Source organism: Gobio gobio (genome assembly GCF_949357685.1).
Source record: "Gobio gobio genome assembly, chromosome: 19".
Classification (NCBI taxonomy): Eukaryota; Metazoa; Chordata; class Actinopteri; order Cypriniformes; family Gobionidae; genus Gobio; species Gobio gobio.
In genome coordinates, this window is record NC_137112.1 from 25,487,713 (window position 1) to 25,508,464 (window position 20,752).

General features: G+C 37.0%; 1 protein-coding gene across 1 annotated transcript; it reads left to right on the top strand.

The window, feature by feature from the left end:
* Nucleotides 1–417: 417 nt before the first annotated feature.
* On the top strand, nucleotides 418–20,295 carry psmd14 (proteasome 26S subunit, non-ATPase 14). The gene is made up of 11 exons (XM_079843950.1): nucleotides 418–514; nucleotides 1,089–1,145; nucleotides 6,006–6,077; nucleotides 6,778–6,897; nucleotides 11,271–11,341; nucleotides 11,452–11,602; nucleotides 16,052–16,159; nucleotides 16,250–16,324; nucleotides 16,407–16,532; nucleotides 16,683–16,745; nucleotides 19,499–20,295. Exons 2-11 carry the CDS (start codon nucleotides 1,098–1,100, stop codon nucleotides 19,595–19,597), a joined length of 933 nt encoding a protein of 310 aa, XP_079700076.1. The 5' UTR covers nucleotides 418–514; nucleotides 1,089–1,097; the 3' UTR covers nucleotides 19,598–20,295.
* Nucleotides 20,296–20,752: the final 457 nt, after the last annotated feature.

Genomic DNA, 20,752 nt, shown 5'->3' on the forward strand with positions numbered 1-20,752 from the left:
GGGCAGGATTGTGAGTGCAGGGCATCAGGAGACTCAATCTCCTGCTAGGTGTCAAAATTGCCTGGAGGAAGAAGAGGAAATGAAAGGGAAAATATGTTAGTGTAAAAAACAGTAAACGAGAGTAAACAATGGCTTATTATCCACCTTGTTTGTGAAGCGAGGCATTTAGCAATTAGAATAGAATAGAATAGAATAGAAAATAATAGAATAGAAACGTTGATTGGCAGCTTGTAAGTGCTGATAATTAATGTATGAATCACCAAAACTATATAATTCAGCATATTTAATACAAAAATATGATTAATTAAATAATGTTATGTTATATTTTGTGTGATAAAGCTCTAACTTCTGAGAATGGTTAAAACGTTTACGAGACTTTTATTCTGAAAATCCGATCTCCCTGCCCTGTATAACCCTGTTGTGGTACGTTTCACGGTGGTAATTCTGGCTGATTCATTGTAGTCGGGCTGAAACTCAGCTGGCACTCTGACATTATCTCATTCTCGTTGCACAGGTAAATGAATAATACATATTTTCTATCATAAAATATTTGTTTATGGAGTATTGCAGTCTGTGGGAGGCTGTTTACGTGATTGTAAACGCTTAGTATGTTGTTGAGTGATGTATTTAGCCTCTTTAGCATCATTAGCCTTTCATACAGTTGTTTAGAGATTAAATAAAGTTATACATGGATAAAATCAAAATTAGTGTCTCTTATTTTACAGTATATATTATGTGTACACATTGTCGTTTTCCCGTTGTTTGTGTGCTTATGAATTGTCATGTGTCTCTGTAAATAGCACTATGCTAAGTAACTTAGCTCAGCATGTTAGCAACTGAGGTCTGGCAGTGAGTTAAAATACTTGTGTGTGTGTGTGTATATCACAAATAAAGGCTTTTAATATTAATATTTGAGGTTGACACCTTGAAATGTTTATTAGTTACAGTTTAAAAACAGTTAATTGTGATATGTAGGTGTTTTTGAATATCCATGATTCAGCATCATTCATAACCGTGTTCAGAGCCTTTAATGTGAAAAACTGACAAACTTGTAAACTAAAGAGATCTGTTTGTTTCTATGTGTCTAGATCTAAGGAATGGACCGGCTTTTGAGACTTGGAGGGGGGATGCCGGGACTCAGTCAGGTAATAATATTTATTTTAAGATATTTTTTGATAAACATGATGTTTTGAGTGGCTGCTTTGAGTGACAGTTGTAAGCTGAATGCTGAAGATTGCATCACACAGCACATCAACACTGATGTTTAGTACAACTGCCATCAAACACAGTGAGATACGGGGAAATAGTCACTGATAGCTCTATAAAGCACTTGCTCTTACTGTCATTTTATTAGTGTATTTTTAAAATTGATTAATGTTCATTGATAGATTCTTATTAAGGTGAACAGTCTCAGTCTTAAAATTTGAGTCTTATTTTAAGAATAAACCTGGTTACATTTCAATTGTTAGCTCAGGTCCATTAAATATAGCTTTTTATTTTTTATGATTTATTAGCAAATGTTAAAATTAACAAACTAAAATTAAAAAATGCTTTATAACTAGAAGTATTTTTCATTGTTAGGTCATGTTATCTAATGTAGGAACCTTATTGTGAAGTGAAAGCATTATTTGTTTAAAGAAATTAATATTTTTTTTCAGCAAGAATGCATTAAATTGAAGTTGAAAAGTGACAGTAAATATATATATATATATATATATATATATATATATATATATATATATATAAATATAAAGTTATATTTATTAAACTTTCCTGAAAAAAAAAAAACAGTTTCCACAAAAATATGAACCAACACAACTGTTTTCAACATTGATGGAAATGTTTTTTGTTCAGTAAATCAACATATTAGAGAGATTTCTGAAGCATCATGTGACACTGAAGACTGGAGTAATGATGCTGAAAATTTCCATCACTGGAAAAAATTACATTTTAAAATATACAAGAAAAAAAAAGTTATTTTGAATTATAATATTTCACACTATTACAGTTTTTACTGTATTTTTCATCAAATAAATGCAGCCTTGGTGGAAGCTTTTGAACAGTATTAGCCTATATATAATTTAACAATTTCATGCTGAAATTAAAAAAAAGATCTGAAAACCAACCAAAGCTTGTTCAACCTGGTCTTACCTGGCAACCAGATGAAATGTGCCTAAAACCCTATGGCCATCACACCAGCTTAGACTGTTCTAAGATATTTTTTCCCAATCATTTGATTCGTACGTAATGACATCTGTATTACTGCAAACACTTCCTATTAGTGAAAATCCCTGTGCTTGAGTTTTTCTAGGAACGTGAGCATAAATGTGTCGGGTGGTAAGCAGGTGCACAAATAGGATGCTTTTTTGGGTGGTGTTATTGAAGAGGGTGTTGGTATTCTGAGAGTGTCCTCATGTGGTTCTTCTCAAGGCCTGCGCAGGATGGGTGGAGAGACGTCTCTCAGCTCTCTCTGCCAATTAACACTTCCAGTAACAGGCTGCCTCCCTCTGATTCACACCCCACTCCAGCAGTCAGCACGGAAGAGAGTGAGAGATGGGTGCGGGGGGAAAAAACACCCATGATTCCTTTCTTTTCCGTCGTGCTGGTTTCATACTCTTATTTCCATCAGCAGCTGCACATGTTTAAAACCCTATAATATTCCATAAAGGATTGATTTGATTTTGGATGGTGTTGATTGGATTTGTGCAGTTCCATATTGACTTTTCTCAGTGCAAGTGAGCTCTGATTGGCTGTTTGATGTTCACACATATCCACATGGCCTAATGTGAGTGTGTTTGATGATAATTGAGGTACATAAATGTGTGCATGACAATTACACAAGGGTCACTTAACCTCTAAAAGATGTTTCCCAAGCTGATGGATAGATTTAGCAGGAAATCTCTTCAGTCCTCTGTTTGTCAGCGTTGCGCTGGCATCAATCCTGTGCTTTAGGCGGCAGCTGTCAATCAGACCGCACTGACAGTCGGCACCTCTCAATCTATGAACATTTCCTCCGTCTGCTTTTGTGTTCAGATTTCCTGCCACATTTTTGATTTGAATAAATCTTATTTATTTATTTTTTTACAAACATATAACTTCCTCCACACCACAGGATGACTTAAAAATATTTAAATGAATACATTATTATGAATGTACTGTATAATAATCAAACTCAATTATAAATTAAAATTGTAAAAGCATAATCAAGTAAACTGTAAATCAAGTAAAATCTTTTCTATCTCTCCCCTCAATAAGTTAAATAATATTGTTTTTATTGAAGAACATACAGTTCTTGGAACTTCTGGAATCACATAATGAATAATGGTTAAAGGGTTAGTTCAATTCTGTCATTATTTACTCACCCTCATGTCGTTCCAAACCCATAAGACCTTTATTCATCTTCAGAACACAAATTGAGATATTTTTGATGAAATCCTAGAGCTTCATAGACAGCAATTTAATGACCACTTTCAAGGCCCAGAAAGGTAGTAAAAACATCGCTAAAATAGTCCATGTGACTCCAGTGGTTCAACCTTAATTTTATGAAGTGACGAGAATACTTTTTCTGCGCAAAAAACAAACAAAAATAACGACTTTATTCAACAATTTCTTCAAGTTTGTGTCAGTCTCCTACCCTTTTGATGTAATAAATACAGTGCAGCTCTTCCGAGTTATGTCAGAGTTACGCCAGAATGCCGGCTTACCATTGGCCGAAGCTTTACGCGTGAGCACCACGTCGCATGTGCGTAATGCTGACGCAGGAGCTGACCAACGTAAACAGTGTAGGAGACTGACAAAGGAGAAGAGATTGTTGAATAAAGTCGTTATTTTTGTTTGTTTTTTGCGCACAAAAAGTATTCTCTGCGCTTCATAAAATTAAGGTTGAACCACTGGAGTCACATGGACTATTTTAAAGATGTCTTTACTACCTTTCCTGGCCTTGAAAGTGGTAATTAAATTGCTGTCTATGAAGGGGTCACGGAAATATCTTAATTTGTGGTCCGAAGATGAATGAAGGTCTTACGGGTTTGGAACGACATGAGGGTGAGTAAATAATGACAGATTTTTTTCATTTTTGGGTGAACTAACCTTTTAATTAATTTAACATGTAAATACTCCCAGTTTCTGTTAATAAAATGGTTCGGAAGCAATCAGCTTTGTTATATATCATATGTCTCCAAAACACTTTAAATCCCTGATAAAAATAACTAAAATAACACATTTTATTACAATTATTACATTTGAATTACTATTGTCTTTAAGATCTGCTAGTCACATTCTTCATCTCACGATATTAGTAGAGGTTTCAAAGAACTTTATTAATAAGCTGACTAATTAACAACTCTGTTGACACCTGGTGTTAACATCCACCTCAAATGTGTCAAGGTTAGGGTCTTTTGCATGCATTACTTTGTTTCACTGCACGTTGTCAGACATAAGAAAGATAGATAGATCTAGAAAAGGTAATTTATCTCCCTTGTTGTACGTGTTTTGCTGTGTCCATTGCAGATTTTAGTACTAGATGTAAACGGATCCAGTGCAGGTCGGATGATCCGTTTACCAGCATTAAAATCATATCTCAATGAGGGCTGGTATTTATGGCAAGCCTGTTTGACTTTTAATCATTCCTAGGAAATTAGTTTTTGATGGCAACAATTACGTTTTCAGTAGTTTAAATGTTTATTCATGATATCAGCAATGGGATTTTTGCATGTAAAAATATAATTGCATTTGAATGCGATCATTGGAATACTTAACTAGTGAAAATGCAGTTACAGCTATTTAGAATTACGTTTTTTAAGGTTTAAATAAAAATGGTTAATTGATATGAATTATTTGGGGTGTGACAAGATCTCGTGCCATGCAATATTAAAAAGGTGACGATATTTCTTGTTGATGTGAAAAGCTGTCTCGTGATATCTTATCAGCATGACTGAGTTGATTTTGTGGCAAAAATCTTTTATAGTGCTTGCATTATATTGCTGTCTTTTTAATGCATATAATTCATACTCAGAAAGTAGAACTAAAGTGACATGTATTACAAGATGATAAGTGTAGAGCTGACAAATCCATGAACTGCATTTATTAGATCTTTTTCTTAGTCAAATATATAAAACAATTTAAAAATCATAATATAGCACACCATTCTTCTATAATTTTGAAATCGACACTAACATAGGAGAATACATCATGTTACCAAATATGCAAAGTGTTTTTCATGGAGATTTCAAAATAAGTTTAACCCCTTGAGTTTGCATGTTTTAATATCCACATGTTCTTGTTCAAGAAATGACAGTGGCTTGTAGCATTTCTATTGTAAAGAAGTGGCCAAATATTAAAGATTTTGTCAAAATTTGAATTAAATGTTGTTGGGCTAATATTAAACATGCTGTTAAGTGTAACGACAATCAATATTTTAATAATACATAATATACATAAGTTGATTTGTTTACAATATTATGTATATTACGTTATGTATTTTTAGTGTTGTTTAATAGAACCACAAAATTACTTGAATTTGATACTTTATGTAAACCAATTATTGCCTCGTTGTTATTATTATGTGTTTTAAGTCATTTTAAAGGGTATTCACTTAAAAAAATTACTCATTTAATTACCAAAATAATTAAACACATTAACAAAAAATTGTTAGTTAAATAAGTGAAATGCACCTGCATTGTTTTGTAACTTTCATTCGAATAAAATACTTTTCCAGTCATATTTTGTCATTGAAGATTTCTTAAATATAGTGTGTTTCTTAATAATATTGTCATAACCCCCAATATCGTGTATTGTCTCATTAGCTAAGTTTATCATCACACCAAGTAATTATGTTTTTTTTTATCATGGATTCGTGTTTTTAGTAGTGGAAATTGAATTGTTGATATGAGAGAAACTAGTTTCCTTGGAATGGTAAAGTCAAATCGGCTTGCCATATGTATGCACAGTGTCTTGCTAAAGAGATTTGACTCCCCTGGATTGAAGTGTAACTGTGTTTTCTGCAGGGTCCTCCCACAGATGCCCCCGCTGTGGACACAGCTGAGCAGGTGTACATCTCCTCCCTCGCCCTGCTGAAGGTCAGGATACACGCAGTTCCTCTCACACACCTTCTTTCATACCTGTTTTTGTGTAACTCTAGTGGTTAATTTCTCCTGGTTTTGGTTCTGTCGTCACGGTTTCAGTTTGGTTCTGTAAATACATTGTATGTTACTATTAGGGCTGTATGATTAGACACTAACATCATTTTAATGCTGTGATTGGTCAATACCAATTTGATTTACCTTTATTTAGGAGCACAAGCTCCGAAGGGGTCATGACATGGATTTTTACTTTTAATTATTTTAATATGTTCTTTAAGGTTGACTTAAAATGCCAAAGTTTTTTTGCACAAAAACCCCTTATTCTGTCTGAAATTATCAGTTTTAAGGGGTGACTCCTTTAAAGCCTATCAATAAACGTCCACTGTTATGATTGGCTGATATAAAACTGTATTGATTGAGGAGGAAGTCATATGCAAATGTATTTGCCCATGTGACGTCACAGATCCCGCAATATCAAAGCAAGCTGTTTTTGGAGCTTGATTAAATAAATGCTTTGTTTATAATGAGGATGTTGTTTTAAGCTATGAAACTTGTGAGATGTTTTAATGGTACTAAGACCTATTAAATGTCAAAAGATCAAGGCAAATTTGATTTCTCATGTCATGACCCCTTTTAAGAAACGAAGAACCATTGTTATTTTTCTTCTTTTATTCCATCTGTTTGTTTGTGTGTGTAGATGCTGAAACATGGCCGTGCTGGTGTGCCCATGGAAGTCATGGGTCTGATGCTGGGAGAGTTTGTGGATGATTACACTGTACGTGTGATTGATGTGTTTGCCATGCCGCAGTCAGGAACGGTGAGTGAAAAATGTTCTAACAACTTGATATTCTGGTATACTCTAACTGGGTCTCCGCTAAGGGTGCTTTTGATAGATACTGACCACAGCAAGAGCTGCAGTTTTGGACGTCGTCTAGCCATCACAATTTGGCACTTGTCAAACACGCTCAAATCCTTAGGCTTGCCCATTTTTCTTGCTTCTAACAGATCAACTTTGAGGACAAAATGTTAACTTGCTGCCTAATATATCCCACCCACTAACAGGTGCCGTGAAGAAGAGATTATTCACTTTACCTCATAATGTTATACCTGATCGGTATACAGGGCTCGACATTAACGCTTGTCCACTTGTCCACTTGTCCGGGACAAGTGGATTTTTTGAAGGGGCAAGTGAAAAAGAATTTTACTTGCCCGATCGGACAAGTATCCTGATTAAAACGTCTATAACAAAAAATAACTAGGGAATCACCAAAATACAAGAATGATTCTGCATTAATTTAGTGTAAGTGGGGATCGATAAAGGATAATATATAATGTAAGGAACTGACGGTAACATGGTTGCGCTGTTGATGCTCGCGCAGCCTCTCGAGGAGAAATTTAAACAAATGAGCAGAGCTGTTTTCCTAAATCCATCACGATTGAAAATTTGACACTGATTTTATATGACAGTTCCATAAACAATTAATTAACATTAAGCCACTTACATTTTAGATACAATATTAACTTTATTTGTTCTAATTCAACAGCGAAAATAGTTCCAAACAAAGATCACAGCAGAACCACAGCACAGCACGTCTCCCAGCAACAGCGTGTTACTGAATGATTCAGCATTTTGAATGAATCAGTTGAATCAAAGATTCAACAACCTATTCTTAAAGGGTTAGTTCACCCAAAAATGAAAATTATGTCATTAATTACTCACCCTCATGTCGTTCGACACCCGTAAGACCTCCGTTCATATTCGGAACACAAATTAAGATATTTTAGTTGAAAGCTGATGGCTGAGAAAGGCTTCAGATAGGCCTCCATTGGCATTCAGTACATTTACACTCCCAAGACGCATAAAAGGCACTTAAAACGTCGTTACAAAGTCCATCTCACCACAGTGACTCTACAATAATTTTACGAAGCGACGACAATAGTTTTTGTGCGCAAAAAAAAATCAAAATAACACCTTTATCCAACTTGTTCTTGTCTTCCTTGTGTGCCTCCATGACGCATGTGCGAGAATATGACGCAGATCCGGCGTTCGGGCACATGACCCAGAAGCGATTTGTTTACGAGCAGAGGAAGACGCGCGTATCTAAGCTGTTGAATTCTACATTGATCGTGCTTTAGGTCTCGTGTAGTTCTCAAAATCGGGCTAAAGTGTGCATTTCATGGATTCCCGAACGCTGGCGCTACGTCATATTCTCGCGCATGCGTCGTGGAGGCACACACGGAAGACAATAACAAGTTGGATCATAGGGTGCAATCGAATCGTCTATTATTAGCATAAACATGAGTCAAATTTTGGACTGATGGTGGCGCTAGAGGGATTGAGTTAGAGACTCCAAATTTGCTATGGTGACTTTTCAGACTGTCCTCTATGAGTGTGCCAAATTTCACAACTTTTTACCATACGGTTCTATGGGCTGCCATAGACTTCGTGGCGGAAGAAGAAGAAGAAGATGAATAATAATAATAAGAACGGGAACGGTTTCAATAGGTGCCTTCGCACCTTCGGTGCTTGGCCCCTAATTAATATTGGTCTTCCCTGAATAAATTAAATTAGATTAATCCTTACACTTAAGGTTGCAAAAGTTAGTCATTCAAGAGCAGTGAGTGTCATAAAGGCTAATCAAACAACACAAGACAAAGAGAAACTCAGAGACAGCAGCAGTTTATTCGACAGCTGTCACTTTAAGAGTGAACACGGATACGGTTACATGCAGTTGCACAAACGTTCACTCGCAAGTCACGACGGGGTTTACGTGCATACTTGTCAAGACGGTAATTTAGTACATACATTTGTGTGTATCTGACCATTTCAGCGCAATTTGTACTCGCAAGCTTTTTGTGAGATGGCATGTGTGTGTGCGTGCGTGCTCGCGCGTGCACGGTCTGGAGAGCGTGCGAGTGCTGAGCGGTTTGAACACTGGCAAGACTTAAAAATAAATGCGAATGGTAAACTTTAGTGACGATGCGACTGCCTCGATTGTGCAAATCCTGAAGTGACAAATCCTGTGTCAACTGTGCAGCTCAATTTTAGTGCAGATGCGATGATGTGAAGCCATTTGAGCATTCTGAAAGGGAGAGAGAGAGCGCGCGCACGCAGTGATTTACTCGCGCTTTTTTACTTGCGTCTCACAGAAAGTTTTCAAATGACTGCGTAATTTATTTAATATAGAAATATGAATTGTACCTCACCTTCAGCATTATAATTATTTTACCCGCGCTGGAAAGAGAATGAGACGGTGTCGCTGCATATCATGCCCTCGCTCTCACGGCAGGTGCAGGTTTATGTGTCATCAGCATGAGATCGGTTCATGAGATCGGCCTTTTTGGAGACCGCCGATCAATCATCCCAAATCGATTATTGACCGATCGAGATCGCTTGCCGATCAATCGGAGCACCCCTACTTGGTTGTGTTTATGGGGCGCAGTATAACATGTCTTAATACTTCTTTTTTTTTTAAAACGCCGTATTTTTCTTATATTTTACCTTTATTCCACACCACTGTCTTCACTGTCCTTTGAGCGGCTCGTTCAAGCTTCCTGCTTCTGTGAAGCCCATCCCTCCGAAAAACGCAATGGTCTTTGATTGGTTAGATGGCCAAATGTAGTTTGTAGTTCTGCAACAGCTCTCTCTCTTTCGTAATGACTGCGACGTGGCCTCGCCCACTTTGTTGCGTGTTCGCGGGGGCAGTGTTGATGTTAATAGCAAGGGTTTATGATGTCACCAACCCGGGAAGAAGCTTGTTGTAGTCCAAATTGCCCGTTTTTGTAGGCAATAAACTGCCATAACTTTAAAAGACAATATCTCCGTTTGCATTGAACTTTCAGCGCTGTAACTTTGCAGATACTGTTTATGCTCAAGCAGCAACATTACACACTAACTAAAGTTTAAAAAGTGAAATCGCATGCAGCCACCCCTTTTAATGTCGATCCCTGGGTATTAGGGCTGCAACGACGCGTCGACGTCGTCGATGATACTGTTGCCGCGGGCTGTGTCTTATGTCCGCGGGTTGAAGCAAAAAAACACACATATTTAACCCCCCGAACGCGATGTTTACCAGAGAACCTCCCCGAAACGCGATTGGGCTTGTTTTGGGCTAGTTTTGAGTAACGAATGGGTGGGTTTTGTTGTGTAAACCTGGCAACCCTGCTGCCAGTGTTCTCTCGCGCAGCTGAACCGTGGCGCGTGTATTGCAACAGACGGTCACATTTTCCTGGGTTCTTCTCCGACCCCAGTACGTCTCGTGCTTTTATTTATTATGGGCTGCATATATCTGCTGTTAATGCGACCTGGTTCCGCTCTGTCCCAAACACATATGCATAATAACTTGTTGTATATAGGTAGTTTACATGATTAAAGTAACATTAAAGTTAAGATATGCCTCTAGCTTTAATAATTTAAATGTGTCTTTGAAGTTTGGGCAAAAACTTCTGGCAGCTTTAGTCGTTGTTTATGCACATGTATCTTCAAAATAGACGACTAGTTATAAATTAAAACTATGCTGAAAGCTCCTGTATGTGAACCTTTTGCAGATAAATACAAGTGCATTTTCGTTTACTATTGACACAAATCAATAAGTAAATCATACTCAACTACTATAGTAAACAACTTTTCCTAATTAGGCCTACTCTGTATACATTTTATGATGAATAGTATCATTATATATTATGTTTAAAAAGCTTCTTTTGTTCATATATTTCATTATAAAATGGCACACTATGTACACTACCCTTCCTGAAATACAATTAATATTGTCATCATTCATTGATTTCATGTTAAAATAATATACAAATTCACTACCCTCTTTGAAATACAATAATCAGTAAAAAAGAATAATAAGATTAATCTGAAAAAATTATCGTTAGATTAGTCGACTAATCGAAAAAATAATCGTTAGATTAGTCGACAGAAAAAATAATCGTTAGTTGCAGCTCTACTGGGTATATATAGATATATTTCTATATCCTGCCAATATGATGTTAATTTTATCTGATGATATTAATTTTATCTGAGAAGGTCTTAAAAAAGGTCTTAAAAGCCCTGCAGATTTCTATTGTATTTCTAAAGAGGTCACGTCACATTTGGAGCATTGTGTTTGACAGCAAGCTTTAGTGTGTTTTACACTTAACAGTGTGTTTAACTAGAGTTATTCTGATTGTTTGTTCTGTTGACAGGGTGTGAGCGTTGAGGCCGTGGACCCTGTTTTTCAAGCCAAGATGTTGGATATGTTAAAGCAGACGGGAAGGTGAGAGAATCTCAGTGAAGATGAAAACTTTCTTGATGAAAGATGAAGATGAAAACTGTTTTGATATAATACTGAATGTCAGATAATGAGGGTTTGCGATCTCTGTGTAGGCCTGAGATGGTGGTGGGCTGGTACCACAGTCACCCTGGTTTTGGCTGCTGGTTGTCGGGTGTGGACATTAACACACAGCAGAGTTTTGAGGCGCTGTCTGAACGAGCTGTTGCCGTGGTGGTCGATCCCATCCAGAGCGTCAAGGGAAAGGTAGCAGTCCGTAAACATATGCAATGCAACACTCGTTTTAAAGGAATTGGTCATTATCTAGAAGTGTTTTCATTTTTGGGTCTCCTATTTCTTTAAACGCACACTTACAGATGTTAACGCTTCTCGCACACATTCTGCAGAGATTCTTTTTTCCTTCTTTTTTTTTTGTATATGTGAACATGCGCTCACACTTCCTGTCAGAGTGTGAGAGTGCCTGGATGTCTGTGATTTTTCTTGTCTGCTTGCTGCTGTGAGCTCTATTAGCACCCTCTGAACCACGTGAGATAGTGTGAGGACTCCATCTCTCCCATCAGTCCTGTGCAGGGGGATGGGGACAGGAAGAAGAGATGGTTTTATAGGAAGAGAAAGGGGGCATTAATAAATGATAAAAAAGAGAAAAGCAAATAACATGCTATGCAGATGTAGTTCAGTTTGTTTGATTATGGATGTAAATATTTAAGGCTGACTTCACATGCGTATAAGTTCAGCTTTGCCATTACAGGAATAAATTACATTTTAAAGAATATTACAATAGAAAAATATGTTTAAATTGTAATAATATTTCAATATATTTCTGTTTTACTGTGGGTGCCACGGTGAGCATTAAATAATTATTTTATGACCTTAAACTTTTAAACGGTAGAATACATTCTTTATTATGCTTACCTTATTGTAATACATATATTATTACAATAATTTGTTATTTATGTGCACAGTGTCAATTTGAGCAATAATATAATTTATTTTTACTTGATATACTTGAGTGGTGGAGGGGGAGGAATTAAACATTTAGCTGAACTTTAACTTCAGTATTTGACCTGAAAGGTTTCACTGCATTGCACTTGTTTGTTTTCTGTTTTAAAATGTTCCTGTTCCACACCTCCGGAGTATCATCACAGTACAAGTGGTTTAAAAAGGGTTTGTGAGTTCTTCCTGGTGTAAGCCCTTCATGGTTTCTCTGTCTTTCTCCTGTGCCTGATGATAATTCACCCCCCTGAGCATCACACATTCAAACCGCCAAACATCCCGGCAAACGGGTACGTCCCCCTCAGCACAGATGTGGGGCACTGCAGGATTTTACACCAGTTCGTTCATTCAGGATCTAACGAGTCCCCAGGGTTCAGGAGGTGTTACTTTGTGTACATGTGTGTGTTTGGTGCTCTTCCACACATTCCTGCTCCCTCTCCTACTTAACACTCTTTTGTCCAAGACAAAAACTCTTATCCAAAATCCAGATCTTCTTTTTTATTACACTGCATGTGAAACAAGGCATGATGTATGATGAAGTAATGAAGTTTTTTGTAGCTCTAAAAGCTTATTATCACTACTCTTTATTATTACTATAATTATAGCTTTATAATTGTACGGTCCTTTTATGCTGTAAAAACCTGCCCACATCTCCAGATTCCCTATCATTTTGGAAATAGGCTATGATAATATACTTGATACAATGTAATTCATCATAACATTTCATTATACAGTTCTATATTTGGTTAAAAATATGAAAAACTTTTCAGCATAACAAGTATTCCATTTCTCTATTTACTAAACATTTTCAAGCATTTTTCTTTAGATTAAAAAAAAAAATTCCATAAAAATATGGAAAGATAATAATAATATAAATATATTAGTCATACTGGAATATATGTAATATCAATGTTTATTTATAAATCCTGAATATAAAGTTATATTTCTGGATATAAAAATATAAATTGGAACTTATATTTATACATCCTGAATATAAAAACATCAGGGAGTGTCTTTTCCTCTGTAATTTCCTTTGTTTACATTCGTAAAAACTTTATAGCATTGCATCTCTACGTAAAGGGTTAGTTCACCAAAAAAATTTAATTCTGTCATTTTTTTATTCACCCTCATGTCGTTACAAACCTGTGAGACTTTTGTTAATCTTTGTATCACAAATATAGAAATTTTTAATGACTCCTGAGATTTCTGTCCCTCCATTGACACTCTACGCAACCTTGACGCTTCAAAAAGGCTCAAAAAGAGAATTGAGTGGTTTAGTCCAAATTATCTGAAGAGAATTGATTGCTTTATATGATGGAACAGATTTAATTTAGGCTTTTATTAACATTTGAATAAAACATTGACCTGCGATCATGAACAGAAGCTCAACCGTACATGCTTTGACACAGGAGAACAAAGCATAGACAGTAAAAGAAATGGACAGAGCGACCCCATAGACTTCAACGGGGAGAATTGAAGTCAGGATAGGAGCACTTACTTCCTGATGGCTGATGTACTGTGCAGCCTCAGACTGAGCTTGACGTAGATGTGACGTGATCAGCCTGTCCGACAGTGGCAAATCTTCTAGTAGTTGTGCAACGTAAAATCTGAATCTGCGGTAATTTGCTCAACAACGCGACAGTCGCGTGGTTATGACGCAATCGTTAGCCTATATTTTACAAAAACAGCTTCAACGGGGCGATAGTGTAAGATACAAGGTAATGGAGCTTTTTATACATTGTCGTGTTTGTTTAGATATAAACAATGGACGAATAGAGTCTTTAAACGCCTCAGATGTAAAGATATTCACTGTCAAAGTGAGTCCAAAATGAATGGGAGTCAATGGGATGCTAACAACAGGTGATGGCTTGGTTAGCAATGGCCGCGCCTATGGGTGGTACGCTTTCCGGGGGCTGGGCTACCCCCTTGGAACAAAGGTCATTGGTTCGTGCGGAAGCTCAAACGTGCTGCGTAACACGAGAATGAACCTCATTGGTTCTTGCGGAAGCTCAAACGTGCTGCATAACACGAGAATGAACCTCATTGGTTCTTGCGGAAGCTGAAACGTGCTGCTTAACACGAGAATGAACCTCATTGGTTCTTGCGGAAGCTCAAACGTGCTGCATAACACGAGAATGAACCTCATTGGTTCTTGCGGAAGCTGAAACGTGCTGCTTAACACGAGAATGAACCTCATTGGTTCTTACGGAAGCTCAAACGTGCTGCTTAACACGAGAATGAACCTCATTGGTTCTTGCGGAAGCTCAAACGTGCTGCATAACACGAGAATGAACCTCATTGGTTCTTGCGGAAGCTCAAACCTGCTGCTTAACATGAGAATGAACCTCATTGGTTCTTGCGGAAGCTCAAACGTGCTGCTTAACACGAGAATGAACCTCATTGGTTCTTGCGGAAGCTCAAACGTGCTGCATGAAACGAGAATGAACCTCATTGGTTCTTGCGGAAGCTCAAACGTGCTGCATAACACGAGAATGAACCTCATTGGTTCTTGCAGAAGCTCAAACCTGCTGCTTAACATGAGAATGAACCTCATTGGTTCTTGCGGAAGCTCAAACGTGCTGCTTAACACGAGAATGAACCTCATTGGTTCTTGCGGAAGCTCAAACGTGCTGCATGAAACGAGAATGAACCTCATTGGTTCTTGCGGAAGCTCAAACGTGCTGCTTAACACGAGAATGAACCTCATTGGTTCTCGCACGTCAAGCAAACATGCTTTAGCTTCCGTTTACTATATCTGATGTGTGCATTGATGAATGAATGTTTATGTGAATAAAAGCCTAAATTCAATCTGTTCATCATATAAAGTGATTGTGTCCCTTCAGAAAATTTTCATATGGATTAGTTTTACAATCTCTTTATGGATTTTTTTTATTTGTCAAAGCGGTAGCTGCGTAACTGTCAATGGAGGGACAGAAATAACACGATACAATAACACCATTTCGGGCCCGGATTTAGCTAACCATGCCAAACCTACACCTATAGCAACAAGATGAAAGTTTTCTAGAATATTTCAATATTATTCTTTGTGCCTTTTCCATCACCTTATGCTAGCAAACCCGTTAACTTGTATATCAGTATGTGTCAATGTTCTTTGTAGCTAGTCTGGGATCTTTTACCCTTCTAAATAATATAATATAATCATCCTCCGTGCCCACTTACTACAATTTGAAAAGCTTTTGCCAACTCTTACGCCCCTAAAGTAATGTGCAGTCTTATCCTGAATTTTTAGAACCATTGTAGGAAAAAAATGGTACACAATGTCATGCTTTTGCAAGAAAAACTGTGCTCAATGTTGGAAAAGAGATTTATATAGTCAGCACCATACATCGTCTGTCACCTCTCGTCCATTATGTGTATATGTGTGTACATAGCTGTGATGTTTCTGTGTGTGACGGTTGCTCTGCTCTACATGGTGTTCATGTGAGCAGGCCTGACCTGTGTGTGAGCTCAGGTGCGCTATCATCACATATGTGATGTGACAGCACAAAGCATTAGCTATTGTTGCAAAGCCTGCGCTCAGCCTCTGTAAATGTCTTTTTCTGTCCTTTGGATTAGATCAGATTTTATTTACTGAACCATAGTGAGGTTACTTTGTAGCTCCCATAATACATTCAAACTAAAAATTCTTGTTTATATATAAACTTTTGAATATGAACACCTCTATTCATTTTCCTCCTCCAGGTTGTGATTGATGCTTTCAGGCTAATAAATGCCAATATGATGGTACTGGGTCATGAGCCACGTCAAACCACTTCTAACCTGGGACACCTTAACAAGCCATCTATTCAGGTGACATTTTTATATATAATAATACATTTAAAAAAACGTGTCAATTACTTTTAATGTAGAAATGTATTAAAAGTTGTTTCTCTTGTGCAGGCTTTGATTCATGGGCTGAACAGACATTATTACTCCATTACCATCAACTACAGGAAAAATGAATTGGAACAGAAGGTTTGTATTTCTAGATGTTTTAAGATGACTTTTTTGTTCTTCATTTGTTAACCAGATGGTCATAATGTGTTTATGTGTTCAGATGTTACTGAACCTCCATAAGAAAAGCTGGATGGAGGGTCTGACCCTGCAGGATTACAGTGAACACTGCAAACTGAACGAGACCATTGTCAAGGAGATGCTCGAACTGGCCAAGAACTACAATAAGGTGAGAAAATGCTCAGGGGCATGGGTGTCTTGCTCTCAGGTCTGAAAAGTTCAATGGTGAGCTGAAATTGAGCTGAGGGAGCTTTTCATTGTAGCCTGTGGCAGATGTTTTTGTGAAGTATGTTTGATTACATTTTTTTTGTTCCTTCAGGCTGTAGAGGAAGAAGACAAGATGACTCCTGAGCAGCTTGCCATTAAGAACGTTGGAAAACAGGTTATTAGTTTCTTTTTGTTTGTTTCTTTATGCTGTGGTTTGTCACCTATATTTACTAGAGCTGGGCTAAAAATATTGATTTTAATTAATATCTTATTTTGAAAGACCGATATCGATTCTAGGGCCAGCTTACACCTGGTTACTTCATGTTTTCTCTGATCGGAAAAGAACAGGTGTAAATGCTCTCCGAGACGCTTTTGAGATGGATTTATATCTGATGACTCAAACCACTTCAGGAAGTTATTCTGAGATGCGTCCCAGACGAAATTGGACAAGTGTAAATGCATCTGGTTGTTGATACTACATATGTAAATTTTACTCAAAAATGCAAAAAAATCACCGCATGAGAGCGCATTAAAGGCTGTATGACATGTTCTAGCCAGATATGACAGCGCTACAGCAACACGCATCATCGCAGATGAGTAGCAAACTGCCTCAAATTTAACTGAAAGATGCAGACGTTCGTCACAATCATCTTCATTAAAAGTAGTGCAGGGCTCCAGACTGGGACTTTTTTCCAGCTGGTGCGACTAAATTTTGTTAGAGGTCACACTGGTGTGACCACCACATTGCCCAACTGATAAGAGCTGTCATTTCTGTTACATATGAGAAACGAAAGCGGAACATAACTGTGCTACTCGTTTGAGCTATGCTGCGTGGACAGCGCAAGCTCATACAGCGCTGGGACATCCAGTGAGAAAGCGTTTGATTTCGCCACAGAATTTAAAACATCGCTGCGAGATCTAGTGGGAAACGTTTGCCGCAGAATTCTCTGTTTTAAACCACAGATATCAGATCAAACAGCACTGACGTGGAAAGCAGGAGAAACCATTGTTGCATGAGTTTTTTTATTTTTACATTATTCATCTCAGGGTTCGAACAACCTTTTGAGAGTGAATTTCAAGTGCTTCACACTTTTCCAGCACTTAAATTAAGCACTTAATCCATTTTTAATGTTATTTTTAATGTGATGATTTGTAAAACTGAAAATGTAAAGGTGTAGTCCACTTGTCCACAGGTGTAGGCAAACTAGCACTTTTATTTTGAAAAGATGAAAATACCACTATAACCAGTAGGTGGTGGCAGAGGAGCACGTATTGACATATTAGCTATTTCCACTCCTTAATATATGGGGGGGAAAAGGAGGAAGTCACAGTCTCATGTAAAACAAAAACTTTCCTTCAAATTGTGACTGAATTACACAGATGTCAACATCAAAATACTATAAAAATGAGTTTTTTGCACATTACTGTTGTTAATAAAAGTTCATTTTATCTGCATATCAATTCAAGCTCAGTGCTTCATTGCTACATTTCCAATAAACAAACATGTAATATTATCAGTAACTGCACTTAACAAAACAATAGTCATTTTATGATTAAATGAACTTTGCTGAATTTTCCTCCAGCGCTGGTACCACTCCTCTTAAATGTTAGTCTGGAGCCCTGTAGTGAGACTAAATGATCTTACCAGTGCTGAATGCCACTCTCTCTCCTATTGCTGTCTTTGATCTTGAAATTAGCTGATATCAGTAGCTTCCGTTGACGTGAACTCTGTAAAATTTGCATATAGCGGGGGAATTGAAGATCGGAAGGTCAAGTATAGCTGGAACCATTTTATCAAATCAGATGGCTATCTGATCAGTAAAAACACATGAAGGAACCAGGTGTGAACAGGCCCTTAAATTTCAAGAATCAATCTCTCAGTCTTTGCTATTTTCAGTTGATGAATGAACAAAGCTTTTGTAGCGTACCTCCCATTCAATAAACCACAATAAGCTTTGTCACTTCTGATATGAAATAAATTCTCAGCTTTCAAATAGTCAATTTTATTACATAATTCAAACAATAAATACTGCTTTGATGCTCTTTAATGTGGTATGACCGATCGCAGTTCAAGCGATGCGGCAGCGCAAGTGAACTGATCATCTCTTCAGCTTTACTACTAGTTACAGCATGAAATGATTGAATGAACATCAGAAGGTATGTTGAAAGATACAGTACAGCTTAAAGAAATCCGTATCATGTCACATTTAATCGCTCCGTATTTCAACTGCTGAAAAACATCAATCAAACAGCTTGTAAACAAACCTGTTCTTCAATATTTCATGTATTTTTGAAATAAATTGGTCGTTAGCCACCATTTAAATGTTCACATTTCAAAAAAAGGAATTATAAGAAACTTTCTTGTACATACATTTAATGTACATACACTTGCATTTAAATGTAAGTCGCCTATAAATCAGTAAATTTTAATCTTTAATATTATAGTGATGTACCTATTGGGGTTCCCTGTATAGTTATAGTCCCTCAACAGCATTAAAAGACCACAAATATGACAATAAAAAAAATCATAGATTTAAAGGTTTTGTTCGTATAGTGTGTTGAAGTGCCGTGATGTGACCAAGACACAATCGTTCACAAACAACCAGAGTGCCGACTGGGAACACGTGAAATCTCGCAAAATCTCTCGTGGTCAAACGTAACTTTCAAATAAACAAACATGACGGATGACAGGCAAGAGGGCATCTTTATGTTTCCGTCTATGCTCCCGTAAACATTCAACATGTTGGATATTGAATTGAAATCGATCGCAAGCTTGTGAATCAAAATTAAATTTGAAATTTGTGAAATTTGTGCCAATGCCCAGCCCTAGTAATTACTGTAAAAACCATAGGTGACCTGCCAAATACTCACCAGTGGCAGAATCTCAAAATATAATCGTGTTTACCACCATTCTCTTTCTCTCTGTAGGATCCCAAACGGCATTTGGAAGAGCATGTGGATGTTCTTATGACATCCAATATTGTGCAGTGCCTCGCAGCAATGTTGGACACAGTTGTGTTCCAGTGATTTCCGTCTCTGTCTGTGCATAAATGTTCATATTCTACAACTGTTTTGTCTTTTTAAGAAATAAACACAAAATTCCAGTAACGTCATTTGTCTTTCCTTCATGGACACAGAGGAAAGCTTGCACATGTAGAAAGCAATTGTTCAAACAAACTCTAGAAATTGCCCAAAAAATTAATTATGTAGATCTTGAACTATTGCTGTAAAGGGATATAAAATCAGTTGTCCTTGCATTTCCCCTTGAAGTTCCTGAGGAATGAAATCTCTGAGGGAGATTTTCAGAGAACTACAATGAAACGCCTTATTTAAGATGACAGCACTTCAGGACGACGCTTAAGTGAGCATCAGTGTGAAATATTTATTTGTGTGCTCGGTAAACATTGTTGTTCCTGTCTAAACGGTTCCACGTGATTATTTTGAATTCACCTCTTTCCAAACTCATCTCTATTTCTGTCCCTATAGATCAAGGAACATTGTCTCAGATATTAAGCAAATATGTAACTGTTGCAAAATGGCCCCCTTCAATGTGATATAAAAGGATTAATATCCAGTAATGATTGACTGGCTGCAAATTATTTTACTTGTAGATTATTTTATTGTTTCCGCTAAGAAAAAAGATTTGACCTAGCAATGCCGTGAACACTGCTATACTATATTAATAAATGTACTACTATATTAAACAATGTATATATAGTAATCTGTAATGCATGTTACTTTTTCTTTGGACGATAACTTATTTAGATGGCGTAACAATTATTCTTCTATTTTCCCATCCAGCTCCTTTTAACCTCTCACCAGCTTATCCTACCATGCTATCATTCTCATTGCGACTCTTGAGCTTCTAGAAATTGTTTAAGTTCTTATGCTCACTGTATATTAAAATTAAAGTCGTCATGAAAAGGAAGTTGGGATAGGACAGGGGCGATTCTAGGATATTCATTTTAGCGGGGCTCAGCCCCCAGTGAGGGTATGAAAAAAAATGGTAACACTTTAGTTTAGGGTCCAATTATTAACTAGTAGCTTATTAGTATGCATATTAGGATATTGGCTGTTTATTATTACTTATAAAACAAATATGAATGCCTTGTTCTGCATGACCATATTGTACATCCCTTAATCATACAATGTAAGCAGGTTTATAATCACAGAGATCCCAAA